Source organism: Saimiri boliviensis, chromosome 17 (genome assembly GCF_048565385.1).
Source record: "Saimiri boliviensis isolate mSaiBol1 chromosome 17, mSaiBol1.pri, whole genome shotgun sequence".
NCBI lineage: Eukaryota > Metazoa > Chordata > Mammalia > Primates > Cebidae > Saimiri > Saimiri boliviensis.
Genome location: NC_133465.1, coordinates 31,438,211 through 31,452,018, shown reverse-complemented (window position 1 = coordinate 31,452,018; position 13,808 = coordinate 31,438,211). Strand labels below are relative to the sequence as shown.

General features: G+C 50.5%; 1 protein-coding gene across 5 annotated transcripts in view; it reads right to left on the bottom strand.

Moving 5' to 3' along the window:
- Nucleotides 1-13,808, bottom strand: part of NOS2 (nitric oxide synthase 2) — a 45,904-nt gene that overhangs the window by 22,193 nt on the left and 9,903 nt on the right. For 3 of the 5 annotated variants that reach the window (XM_074388476.1, XM_074388478.1, XM_074388479.1), the window contains exons 3-10: nucleotides 11,481-11,522; nucleotides 10,479-10,563; nucleotides 9,697-9,819; nucleotides 8,545-8,693; nucleotides 3,575-3,737; nucleotides 2,706-2,797; nucleotides 1,775-1,916; nucleotides 1,506-1,645 (exon numbers count right to left, since the gene is read on the bottom strand). In XM_074388476.1, the coding sequence (XP_074244577.1) occupies nucleotides 1,506-1,645; nucleotides 1,775-1,916; nucleotides 2,706-2,797; nucleotides 3,575-3,737; nucleotides 8,545-8,693; nucleotides 9,697-9,819; nucleotides 10,479-10,563; nucleotides 11,481-11,522 (936 nt within the window). The remainder of the gene's footprint in view (nucleotides 1-1,505; nucleotides 1,646-1,774; nucleotides 1,917-2,705; nucleotides 2,798-3,574; nucleotides 3,738-8,544; nucleotides 8,694-9,696; nucleotides 9,820-10,478; nucleotides 10,564-11,480; nucleotides 11,523-13,808) is intronic. The other 2 variants (XM_074388477.1, XM_010342029.3) reach the window with 1 other exon arrangement.

Below are 13,808 nucleotides of genomic sequence, written 5' to 3'. Positions count from 1 at the left end.
GAAAACTCCTTTTCAAGAGTTGATTCTCATCCTAGCCAGAGAGATGTATTGGACACACTAGGTGCCATTTACTAAATTATGCATTCATTCATTCATTCATGCAAATATATGTTAAGCATCAAGTATGTGTCAGGCTCTGTGATAAATGCTGAAAATGCAATACAACAGAGCAATTAAGGACTCCAGTGTCAGAAAGCTGGGGTTCAAGTTTTGCCTCACCACTGACTAGCAGTGTGACCTTGGGATGATTTTTAGCCTCTCTGAGCCTCGGCATCCCCATCATCAGAAGAGAAACCATAGCAACAAATTCACGACATTATTATAAAGCTGGTAATATCACTCATTTGCATATTCATGTATTCTGCAACTATTTATAACTGAGCACCTACTATGTGCCAGGCATCCTGCTGGCTGTTGGGTATATATTGGTAAAGAAAAGAGCTCTACTCTCAAGGAGCTTGTAGTGTAATGTCTAGACTCTAGATTATAAACAGGTAAACAAATGCATAAGAAATAAAAACAAGATAACGTGCGAGACTGAGGGTAAGGGGGCCTCCTCTACCTTGAGCGGTCAGAGAGCCTTCTCAGAGAAGGTGACATTATAGGAAATACACTTTGATAAGAAGACATGAGCTTTGAAAAATTCCGAGGAAAGGTCATGTCAGGCAGAAGAAATGGCGAGTGCAAAGGCTGTGAGCTGGAACCGAACTCGGTTCATCCAAGGGCCAGGAAGAAGAGCCCAGCCCAATGCCTGTAGACAGTGACTCTCAATACGCAGAGGTATTTTTGCAATTAGGAGAACTGCCTAAAGCAGGGGCGGGCCCGGTGGGGCTCTTGAAGTCACTGGAGCCCTGTATGTCCCCACAGCCAGGGGAGAGACCGCTAAGAGCATTGGCAGGGGGGCAGAAGAGGCCTGGGCTGCTCCACTTCCCAAGTTCCTAGGGCCCCAACCGCCTACGCCTCTGCTTCCCCCCAGAAGCAACACATTCGCCTAAGCCTGGGGTCCAAGATGCCCATGCAGAATTGCTACAGAATTTAACAGTGACAAACGAGTCCTTAAAAGCCAGCCCCCTGAGTGTTGCCCAGTGCTGGCTGGGCTTTAGGGGAGGTACGGGGAGGGGGCTGGGGGCTGGGGGCTGGGGGCTGGGGGCTGGGGGTGGAGCCTCACTTAGGGTCAGAGAAGGACTGTGTGTGGACTTGTCCCCACCCCAGTACCCTCACCCCCACCCCCAGCACGCTCAGCCCCTGCCCCCGGAACCCTCACCCCTTCCCCAGCACCCTCAGCCTCTGCCCCCAGCACCCTCAGCCCCACCTCCAGCACCCTCAACCCCACCTCCAGCACTCTCACCCCCACCTCCAGCACCCTCAACCCCCACCCCCAGCACCCTCAGCCCCACCTCCAGCACCCTCACCCCCACCCCCAGCACCCTCAGCCCCACCTCCAGCACCCTCACCCCCACCCCCAGCACCCTCAGCCCTGTCCCCAGCACCCTCAGCCCTCTTACTTGGGATGTTCCATGGCCACCTCAAGCACAAGGTCAGGTGGGATTTCAAAGAGCTCAGGGTCACGGCCGTTGGCCTGCAGGACCAGGGGCACTACATCGAAGCGGCCGTACTTGGGCTTCCAGCCCAGGTCGATGCACAGCTGGGGAACAAGACAGGCCCCGTGAGTCTGCAAGCCTGGGCACTGTGTCTCCTCTGGGCTCCATTCTGTCACTCGCTCGCCACGGGGCTCCCTACCCCAAGGGCTGGGGGCCGAGGCTGGGCCAGGTACCTGAGTGAATTCCACGTTGGCAGGGTCCCCTCTGATGCTGCCATCGGGCATCTGGTAGCCCGCATAGCGGATGAGCTGAGCGTTCCACACCCGGAAGTCGTGCTTGCCATCGCTCCGCTGGGGGAACACGGTGATGGCCGACCTTCCAGGGACAGGAACAGTGCTGTTTACCACCTGGCCCTGGAGGCGGCCCAATCACCCTGCACTGGCCCTACCTCCCCCTCCACCGTACACGGATCCTGAGCTGACTGAGCTGGCCTCCTGCCCCGCCCTCTCCTCCTGCCCTCCCCCGTCAAGGGGGCCTTCCCATCGCCAGGCAGGGTTAGCCGCCCTCCCGCAATCTTTCGCTTGCTTCATGTCTCCCTCCTTGCAGTCGAGTTAGCTGGATGCTTGCCTAGTGCAGGTCATAGGTTCACGGGAGCTGGAACAGCATCTTAGGGTCCTAGTCACTCTGCTTCTACACCCCATGCCCCCTCTTCCCCCTGCTCCCTCAGCCTAGTCCAGTGTGGGGTTGCATTAGGTGGGCATTGAGTGTTTGCTGAACAAAAAGATTAATGAATGACTGAATGGGCTGTTCAGTCCTATTAGCTTTGATCTCTTTGGTTGGGAGAGGAAGGTTACCTCCTATCCCTTCTAAAAATGGGGAGCCCCAACCCTGAATAGTGAAGCAGTTACTTCTCAAAGAACCTCCATCCCCTCCAAACGGCTCCAGGTCAGAAGGAAAACAAGGGCATGGGCTGCGGATGGGAGCTGAGCTCACAGGGGCTGGGCTCACTACTGGAGGTCCCTGAAGAAGCCAGAGTCTTTCTCTTGTTTCTTTGTCCCTGGTTTCTCCTGGAGCTGGAGATGTCTCCCCTAGACCCAGTCGTCTTTTGGCGGAGAGTCTCAAGTACGGCGAGCCCCTCCACAGCCCTGGGAAAGGTGCACCGACCTGATGTTGCCATTGTTGGTGGAGTAACGCAGGTGTCTACAGATGTGTTCAAACATCTCCCGGGCGGTGGAACAGCTGCGGGCGTCGAAGACCTGCAACAGCCCACCCAAACCATGCCCATCAAAGACTGGGCAGACAGAGGCTTTGAGGCTGCTCAGAAGCCACTGGGAACCAGTGGAGCAGCCGAAACACTCAAAACCCACTCAACACCACACACGAGAGTGCATCCTCCCATCCGTACCCACCACTCTCATCTCATGGCTGCCCTCTGGGGGAGCACAGGCAATCCCCCTCAGAAGACTCCAGCAAAGCCAGAATTCCAAGAAAACCTGACATGACAGCACCAGGATTCCCACAGCCCCAGGCTAGGTCCTTTGCCACAGCAGCAGGTATTACACAGCCAGAGTCGGTTTCACTGGCAGTTCTCATCAATTTCTCTGTCCAAGTGCTTTTGATACTATCCTGCAACAAACGATTCCCCAACAAAATGGCCTAGGACGCTAGGCTAAATAAACATTCTCTTGGAGCCAAGAGTTCAAACATCCGAAGAAAACAACATCTCTTGCAGCACCACGGCCTCAAGAGTAACAAAAACAAGGCGGTGGTTTAGTTTGTTGATGGCGTTTAGTCTCCCAGATTTAACACAATAGAGAACGGGCAGCTAGAGACCCTGGTGCTGAAACAGGATTCGAGGCTTCTAGAGGAGGACCCTAGGGCCCCCATCGCAACATTCAGGAAGGTGAGGGAGGACCCGGGCCGTGGCTTCGGTCCTGGGAGGCCTGGGCACAGCTGTGTGTGGCTGCTCCAAGCCATCTGCTGAGGGCCTGGCCACCTCCAGCTCTCTCCCGCTTGGGTGTCAGGAAGTTCACCTGCAGGTTGGACCACTGGATCCTCCCGATGCAGCGCGGGGCATTGCGCCAGGCCTGCTTGGTGGCGAAGATGAGCTCATCTCCCGTCAGTTGGTAGGTTCCTGTTGTTTCTATCTCCTTTGTTACTGCTTCCACCCTGGCCAGATGTTCCTCTATTTTTGCCCTGGGGGACAGGAAGACAGCAGGAAGATCAACAATGAGATGGCCTTACATGGGGGTTAATTCAATCCACAGAAGCAGGAACTGAAATAGGACATCAGAAGGGCAAGATGCCTCTCACCAGAGACAGCTCCCTCCAGGGCTGGCTTTGGGGACCCCACACCCAGCCTAGAAGTGCCCATCCCTCATGCTCTTGTCCCCATCTTGAAATTCTTCATCGTCTTAAACTAAGGAGCCCACATTTTCATTTTTACAGAGTCCTGCAAAGATTGCTTAGCGGGTGCTGAGCCCACTCGAACACTGCTGCTTTTCAGGTGCTTTTTTCCTTAATCAGTTTCATCTCAGTAAGGGGTGCAATCCTTTTCAGACACTTAACGAGCCTCGGAGGAGTGTTCCATCTAGCCCTAGCAACATCCCGCCTCTCCATTGGTCAGGAGAATGCCCTCCTGCCTTGCCATGGCTGAGAGATGACGAGCCAGTCACTCTGAGGCAGCTCCGGTGTACTTGGTACCCGCGTGAGCCAGGCACTGGGTGAAGCAACTCACAGGAAGGGTCTCACTGAGTCTGGGAAGGAGGTATTTTTGCATCTTTTTTTTTTTTTTTTTTTTTTTTTTTTTTTTTTTTTTTTTTGAGACAGAGTGTCCCACTGTCACCTAGGCTGGAGTGCAGTAGCACAGTCTCGGCTCACTGCAACCTCCGCCTCCCAGATTCAAGCAATTCTCCTGCCTCAGCCTCCTGAGTAGCTGGGACTACACACATACACCACCATACCTGGCTAATATTTTGTATTTTTTAGTAGAGATGGGGTTTCACTGTGTTGCCCAGGCTGGTCTCAAACTCCTGAGCTCAGGCAATCCACCCACCTTGGCCTCCCAAAGTGCTGGGTTTACAGGCATGAGCCACTGCACCTGGCCTTGCATCTGTTTTATAGCCAAGAGTCTAAGAGGTCTAGGAAGTTAAGTACCAGGCCCGGGAATATAAGCACAGGAAAGAGCAAAGTCGGGATTCAGACCCAGGTTGCCCTGATGCCAAGCCCAGGTTCTTAACTGCTGGCAATGTGACCTTCCACCTTCCACCCTAGCGGGGACTGTAAGCCCAGGGATGCTGAGGGTCTGCCCACCCTTTCTCAGGAGCCTGGTCAGGCCAGGACTGGGCTGTGGGAGCTTAGCCTGCAAGGTCCCAGGGCCTGCCCAGAAAGGAGCTGCACGTGGTGTGGTCCGACGTCAGAGTCTCTCGAAACCGTGCTGTTCCTCAGCCTCAGAGCTGCTCGCTCAGTCATTCCAGCTGCAGTTCTAAACTCGCTTCTTTCCTCCCCTCCCAGACTTCAAAAATATCCCAAAGAGAGGGACTCAGTCAGAAAGGCTTTGAAACACACACACACACATACACACACACACACACACACCACAAACAACAACAACCTTGAGATTTTCAATCAGCACCAAAGCCTTTTGAAACACAACAAAGCTATTTAAAGAATGAACTCCTGATTAAGGACAGTGGGTAACTCTAAACAAAATGGCCTTTCTGTGGATGAAGAGTGTCTCGACAACTTTTCCTTGATTAGAGGAAAAAAAAGCGCAAAGACAAAACATTCGATGATATTTACCCCCAAGGACATCGCTGCTCTAAGGAGCTGCTGGGTGAGGCTGGGACTGCTCCACCACCAGGAGACCTCCCTTCCCAAACAAAGCTTCCAGCAATATTCTCCCCTCTACACCCGAGCATGAAAACAGTAATGGTCACCATAACACCCACGCTGCCCACACACATGGTGGTCAGCACATGCATAGGCAGGAAAGGATTATTTTTTACATTCACATCCAATTTCTTCAGAGTTTCAGATGTGATGACCATTTTCATATAGTTATGTTTCTAAGGCATTAGAAATGCTGTCTATGAGCTCTGAAAAAAGGAGTGGCTTTCATCGTCAGTGAACAGATTTCAATGTTACATTCAGCAAGTCACAATCTCTAAATATACTAAGATTCTTCAGCTACAAAAGGCCACTGAACCCGCTCAGCTGGTCATGTCTTAGGCTGCCATGGTCCTTGTGAGACGAGGCTGCCACTCCCTGTCCACAGCCCCAGGATCTCTTGGTCGCGGGGAGCAGGGGTTCGAGGTATGTACTTGTGACTTGGAGAAATGCAGCTTTACTCTGTGAGAAGCATATGGGTTCTAGCACCACCAAGCCTGGCCCTGTCACCCCCTGGATTTCTGAACACCTGCCCGATTGCCTTCCAGACAACAGTGAGGCCTCCCGGGTCCGGAATAGAGTTGGGAACTGCGAGGCCACACGCCAGGTACTAGAGCATTGACGGGAAGAGCAAGGGCTTGGGCACCAGCTGCCTGGGTTCAAATCCCCACTGTGGGGCTTCAGAGGGTGTGACTTTGAGCAAGGTACATCTCCTCTGTGGACTTGCCTTGTCTGTAAGATGAGGATAATAATACCAGTCTCACAGAGTTGTGGTGCACACGTGCTTTGTGCTAAAGAAATAAATACATAAATAACGTAACCACTGTGGACTGAAGAAACCCATCCAGAAAAATCCCTGGACCCCGAAAGGCTCATTAATTAACTGAGCTGAAGGGCCAAGGATGGTGAAGTTTGTAGTCACAAAGCAGGCAGCCCCTCACAGGGTGCTCAATCCAGGATGCACAGAAGAATCGCCTGGGAGCTTTTGAAGAACACAAATGTCCGCCTCATCCTCACCTCCCCAGATTCCGCTCAAGGGACCCCGGCATCAGAATTCTGCAGGCCCTCCAGGTGAGTCTTCTGTGCAGCCAGGATTGAGGACCACTGACACTGGAAGATCAGAGCCTCTTCTGAAGACTCAAGGTCCCTCCCAGCTCAGACATTCTAGGGTTGTAGAAAGCTGGAGGTGGGCCAGACACAGTGGCACATGCCCGAAATCCCAGCACTTTGGGAGGCTGAGGCGGGAGGATCGCTTGAGCTCAGGAGTTTGAGACCAGCCTGAGCAACATAGTAAGACCCTGTCGCAATTAAAAATTTAAAAAGTTAGCTGGGCATTGTGGTGCATACCTGTGGTCCCAGCTCCTCAGGAAGCTGAGGTGGGAGGATCACTAGATCCAGGAGATTGAGGCTGCAGTGAGCAGAGATTGTGCCACTGCACTCCAGCCTGGGAGACAGAGCAAGACCCCGTCTCAAAAAGAAAAAAAGAAGAAAAGAATCCTGAGAAATGGTCTAGGTGTTAAAAAAAAAAAAAAAAAGAAAGAAAAGAAAAGAAAAAGAAAAGAAAAATGGAGGTGGTACCACCAGAAGCCAGTCATTCCGCCAGGGGGTCCCAGGTACATGTCCATGGCCCACTTCATGGGATGAGGTGCTGTGTGAGGCTCTGTCCCCAGAGCCACGGCCCCCGCCCCCGCCTAGAAAACAATCCATTTTCTTCAGACATTCTTTCTTACAATCTCTTTGTGCATTTTTATCTTAGAGTTTTAAAGGGGCCTGAATTATATAGCCATATATTTTATGTGGACAACACAGTGTTCTAAAAACATAACAACTAATATTTACGTCCTGCTTGCTAAGGGCCAGGCATCGTTCCTAGCTCTTTCTAGGCTTTAACTCCTTTCAGCTTTATAAACTCCTGCAAATCACCCACCTCCGGCAAGGTGGGTCCTATTCTCATCACCATGTTCAGGTAGGAAAATCAAGGCACAGAGAGACAAAGTAACTTGCTCAGGTTACTCAGCTTGTGAGAGGCACAGCTAGGATTTGAACCCAGGAAGGCCACAATGCTATACAACCTCTCTTTGAATGATTAAACTGTGTACGTTGGCAATAAAATTGGCAAATGATAAGTAAAAATCTTTGTATTCCAGTGTCTGACACAAGGCCGGGACATACCCAGTGTTTGATGTGTGTCTGTCAACCGAATGACTGATGGACAGCAGAAATGAAGGCTGTCTAGCATGGCCCCAGGGAAGCCTCATTGGGTAGCAAAAAAAGAAAACTCCAGGCATGTAGACCCCCACCAGGGTCAGGGCAAAGAGCAATGGCCTGCCCTCTCCTAGTCAGCTGGCCTGGCTTCCAGCTGGAATGCTGTGACTTCGGGTAAGTCACCAGCTTCTGGGTTCACACCGGTAGGAGTAGGGGCCTGACTAGGTGGTCTCAGAGAGCCTTTCTGTCTCAAACATTTCACTTTTTTTTTTTTTTTTGAGATGGAGTCTCACACTGTCGCCAGGGCTGAGTGCAGTGGCACAATCTCAGCTCATTGGCAACCTCCGCCTCCCGGGTTCATTCAATTCTCCTGCCTCAGCCTCCCAAAGTGCTGGGATTCCAGATGTGAGCCACCACACCCAGCCAAAATTTCATAATTAAAGGGTCCATATTAATTCATAATCAAGGTCTCTGTGTGCCAGGATGCTGTTCTGGACTTACTGAATCCTCATAAAAATCCCATGAGCCGCCTTCTATGGTTCTCCCCATTTTATATGAGGTTGGTGCAAAAGTAGCTGCGGTTTTTGCCATTCATATGACGAGGACATCGAGACACAGAGAGGGTAAATCGATTTCCCAAGGACTCTGCAGTGGTTAATGTGTGAGCCAGGATTTAAATTCAGTCACTTTTCACCAGTGTCACTGTGCATAAATTTATCCCACAATTATAAGACCCTGATCCAGAGTCTTGTCCCCTAGAAAACTAGGATTCTCGCCCTGCAAAACCGTAGTGATTTAACAGCGCAAATCTGGGAGGGAAAGGGATCTAGCTAGGATCAGAGGGCAAGGGGTGGAGACAGGAGAGCAGCGGGAAGGCCGGGGGCAGCGGCCCTGCAGGACGAAGCCTTACTCTTTGAAGGAGCTGTAATATTGGTTGACAAATTCGATAGCTTGAGGTAGAAGCTCGTCTGGATGGGTAGGCTTGTCCCTGGGTCCTCTGGTCAAACTTTTGGGAGTCATAATAGACCCCAGGCAAGATTTAGACCTGCAAGTCAAAATCTGGAAAGAGAGGGGCAGGTGGTGAGGGTGGGCCATTTGGCCTCCTGCCACCCTCCTCTGGGGCCAGCTCTCCTGGCCACCTGGCTCCTCCCTGGCTGCCCCAGCTCCCTGCACCTCCTCTCCACCCCTGTGACACCTCCTCCTTGGAGTCCACCTGGCTTTCTCCCACCTAGATCTCCTTTCATTCACTGGCTGAACCCCAGTGGGTGTGAGTCAGGTTTGTCCCCTTACTCTGGGTTCAGTCTCTTGCCCTGCTCCCCAGCCAGCCCCACATCCGGAGCAAAGTCAATCCATTGTGGCTCCTATGGGAACCAGGTATTGGCACTTGACCAGAACAAACTGACATGAGACATAGGATGGGACACACACACACACACATACACACACACACACACACACACACACACACACACACACGGGAATGAAGTACACCCGCATGTTAACTGTGGTGGTTTTCGGGGCATGTGGGAAATCATTTTGCTTTCATGGTCTTGAAATTGTCAATCTTTCCTACTTTACAACCATAGAATGTATCCTGAAATTAGAATAAAAACCTTAGATGACAGAAAGAAGCCTTAAAAGACATTTAATCCAACCACTCACTGGATACTTGAATCCCTATGCAATCTATCAAATTGCACTTAATTCTTTTCAGTGACAGGAAGCTCTCGACCTCCTGATGTAATACAGTCCAGCACTAAGCCGTTCTGAGAGAAAATTCTCCCTGACAGTGTCCTGAAATCTGTCTGACAAAGACAGGAATTTGTTTCTGCAATCATTAACTTGACCTTCTGGATTATCCATTATCTACTAGGGTGGTTAACAGGGAGTTGCATCCCTTACTTCCTACTGTCATCTGTGGGGAATGTCACTGTTCCCAGACCCCTTTGCCCAAGCAGATGATTGTTTGGTTTGCCCAGGGGGACACCTGTTTGATCCACAAAGCCCAGGCAGCTTCACCAGCTTGGGACAAAGGTGGTTCTCCCTGAAGCCCCAGACTTACCCCTTTGGCCTTGTGGTGAAGTGTGTCTTGGAAAGTCATCCCGTTACCCCAGTTTTTGATCCTCACGTGCCGTGGGCAGGACGATGGGGTTGCATCCAGCTTGACCAGGGATTGTGGAGACTTCTGTGAGGGGAAAAAAGCAGGATTTTCTCCCAGGTCTCTCCCAGACCCCAGGTCCTGCCTTGTCTTGGAGTGGGGGAGGATCTGTGGGTGGCCACAAAGGGCAGGGCGGGAACATCCCTCCTCTGTTTCCAGCTCCTGGGCCACCTGGGCCAGTGCCTGCTAAGAGCTCCAGGTGCCTGGGCCACTGGCCAGGCTCCTCTCCTCACCCACGGCCCTGCCAAATGCTTCTTCAGAGGAACTGCGGGAGGAGGGGCTAGGTTGGAGGTGAGGATGATGACTGTCAGAGCCGATACCACTGAGAACAGAAAGGCACCACTGCCTTCCTTCCCTGGAAGCACGTAAGGACATAAAGCCACCTTCTCTCCCTCTCCTATCTGTTTCTCTGCCCACCTCCAGAATGGGAAGGAACCCATGGGATAGAAGCTAGGTGCCAGTGCACCTTGAGGGCCACCACTCCCGACCACCGGGGTTGTCCCAGCCTCCCCAAACCCTTCCTCATTCCCACCTGTTCCCCACAACACCCCAGGTCTGGGACTCTCCACCCTCCATCGAGACCCTGGCTTCCTGCCCGCTCTAGCCCAGCCTCCAACAAGCTTCTCTGTCTGCATCTGCCTGGGCCAGGGAGGAAGGGGCTTCCCATACTCGTGTGACTCACTGACCTTTCCTGTCTCCACCAAGGGCTGTGAGGACTCCTTCTGGGGCTTGCCGAGGCTGTGACGCAGGGGGTCATCCTGTGCCACCGGACTGTGAAAGGAAACAGCTACCATGAGATGGGGTATCCGAGGGTGGAGGGGATCTTGGAGTTCTCTCCACCAGTCCCCTCATTTGACAAATGGGGAAACTGAGTCCAGAGGAAGGGAGGGAGTTGTTCATGGTCAGTCTGACCAACTGCCCCCAATCCCACCTTCCCTCTTCCTCTTCTCTTCTTCCTCTCACAGAGCCAAAAGGGCATGAGCAGAGCTGAGCCAAAGCTACTGGCCCAAACAGAGCCCATAGAGAATCCAGAAAATGCTCCTTTGCTCTCTGGGAAGCCAAGTACAACGTGGCACAGGGGCTGGGTAAGAGAACGGCCAACAGCTCTGCCTCTTGGACTAGCAGCACTGTGTAGCAGCCACTTGGTTTTATTTATTATTATTTTTTTCCTATTTTTTGAAACAGAGTCTTGCTCTGTCATCCAGATGGGAGCACAGTGGCATGATCACAGCTGTTTGCAACCTCCACCTCTCAGGTTCAAGTAAACCTCCCACCTCAGCCTCCTGAGTAGCTGGGACTCCAGGCGCACACCACCATGCCTGGCTAATTTCTGTATTTTGGGTAGAGATGGGGTTTCACCATGCTGCCCAGGCTGGCCTTGAACTCCTGGCCTCAAGTGGATCCTCCCACCTCGGCCTCTCAAAGGGCTGGGATTGCAAGCGGGAGCCACCTAGCCCAGCCTAAGCCACTGGTTTTTCATAATGTACGCTTTTTAAATTTAAAACATTTGATTTTGCTGAACAATGAGAACACATGGACACAGGGAGGGGAGCACTACACACTGGGGTCCGTTGGGGGGAAATGGGGGAGGGGCGGGGGGTGGGGAAGTGGGAAGAGATAGCATGGGGAGAAATGACAGATACAGGCGAGGGGACGGAAGGCAGCAAACCACACTGCCATGTGTGTACCTACGCAACAATCTTGCATGTTCATCACATGTACCCCGAAACCTAAAATGCAATAAAATAAAATAAAATAAAATAAAATAAAATAAAATAAAATAAAATAAAATAAAAAAACATTTGATTTATCTTGGTTTATTTACTTATTCTACACTTGTTTTATGGAAAATGTTAAGTGTACAAAAGAAGAGAGAATAGTCTAATGAACTTCCATGGGCCCTTCACCCAGATTTAATCCAATTCAACAGTGATCAATTCATGGCTGATCTTGTTTCCACTATACCTGCCCTGCACCCTCCCTATTATTTTAAAGCAAATCTAAGAGTCAAATCAGCTTCACCAAGGTAAAAATAAGTATTGTAAAAATTAGCATTAAATTAAAAATGAGTTAAAAATTAAATTAGACATTACTTAATTGTTTTAATGAAACATTACCTAAAAATTCAGCATTCTGAGGCCCGATGTGGTGGCTCATGCCTGTAATCCCAGCACTTTGGGAGGCCGAGGCAGGCAGATGACAAGGTCAAGAGTTCAAGACTAGCCTGGCCAAGATAGTGAAACCCCATCTCTACTAAAAATACAAAATTTAGCTGGGTGTGGTGGCAGGTGCCTGTAATCCCAGCTACTTGGGAGGCTGAGGCAGGAGAATCGCTTGAACCTGGGAGGCAGAGGTCGCAGTGAGCCAAGATCATGCCACCGTACTCCAGCCTGGGTGACAGAGCAAGATTCCAACTCAAAAATAAAAAACAAAAAATAAACATTCAGTACTCTGAAGCTGGTCAGAAACTGTTGGTTCTGGTTTGGAATTTCAGGTTCATACTAGCAAATTGAATAGTCACCACTCACACATGCCTCCCGATGAGAATGAAACGGTTTGAAAGTGTATTGTGTTCCATGTTCTTGGCAGTATTTTCTGGGGTGTGCATGCCTGTGCATCAGAGGGAGAGGGGCTTAGAAACTATTGCAGGGGTCTCTCATTTCCTGCTTCATACATATCTGTGATGTTGAAATGGGATAAATGACCAGGTATTGCTTTTATTATTGGAAAAAATGAGCACTATAAAAAAAGTTACCACTAGAATTATATACATTATATAGTAGCAGTAAATAATTAATAACTATAAAGAGATACTGTCTTAAAAGAGGATGTAAGTCTCAGAAAGCAACCTATATCTGAATCAAGGCCGCAACCCTGTAAAGGGCCTTCCATGCGACCAACGATTGAAACCTGGCAAAGACCCTTTGCTTGGCCAAACTTTACTCAGACTTCAGAATCTTCTGCTGAGCCCATCTGTGCATTTCCTTGTAAAAATGCAGTTTTAGCAAAAGAATTCCTGCTAAATCAATTTAACGAGAGCCCTCCATCCTCGATAGCTGGTCACCCTCCCTATCTGATCAAAGTCTTCATCCTCCATCATCCGCCAGGTGGTATCTGATCACTTTAGCCTGTCCCAAGCAAGAATCCTGTTAGATTGGTTGAGGCAGAGTCCCCCCATGCCTGAAGTTTTTCTTGGCAATTTTTCATCCACAGGCCCTGCCCTGGTACTTGGCTGGAAGTTCCCACTTGTCCCTACTGTCACTTCTCCACTGCAAGACCCCACTGCAGTAGGTTCCTGGACCTATGGAGATGGTCCTAAATAAAGTTTTCCATACTGTTCTTTAACAAGTATCACTGAGGCTGGGCATGGTGGCTCACACCTGTAATCTCAGCACTTTGGAAGTCCGAGGCGGGCGGATCATGAGATCAGAAGTTCAAGAGCAGCCTGGCCAACATGATGAAACCCTGTCTCTTCTAAAAAATACAAAATTAGCTGGATGTGGTGGCGTGCACCTGTAGTCCCAGCTACTCGGGAGGCTGAGACAGAAGAATTGCTTGAATCCGGGAGGTAGAGGTTGCAGTGAGCCGAGATCGGGCCACTGTACTCCAACCTGGACAACAGAGCGAGACTCCATCTCAAAAACAAAAAACAGAAACAAACAAGTATCACTAAATAATTTTTTTCTTTAACACACCCCGCCTCTGGTCTAGACTGGTACGGTCTGCCAGAAAAAAACAACAATATAAGGTAATCTGGACATTCAGAACAGGTAAGCCACGGCTGAGCAGTCATCAGGGGGCTGCTTCAATAGGAAGATGTTTGGGGGATGGGTCCCCAGAGAGGCAACTGACACCCTTGCCCTTTGCCATTCCCCTCACACCACCCTGCACCCGAGTTCTTGCTTCCTCTCACTTACTTCTGGAGGTAGGGTTGGAAAATTTCAGAAGCTTCAGACCAGAAACATCTACAGTTCTGTTTAGATTGAGAAGCAATGTCTTTGTATACTTAACACAAT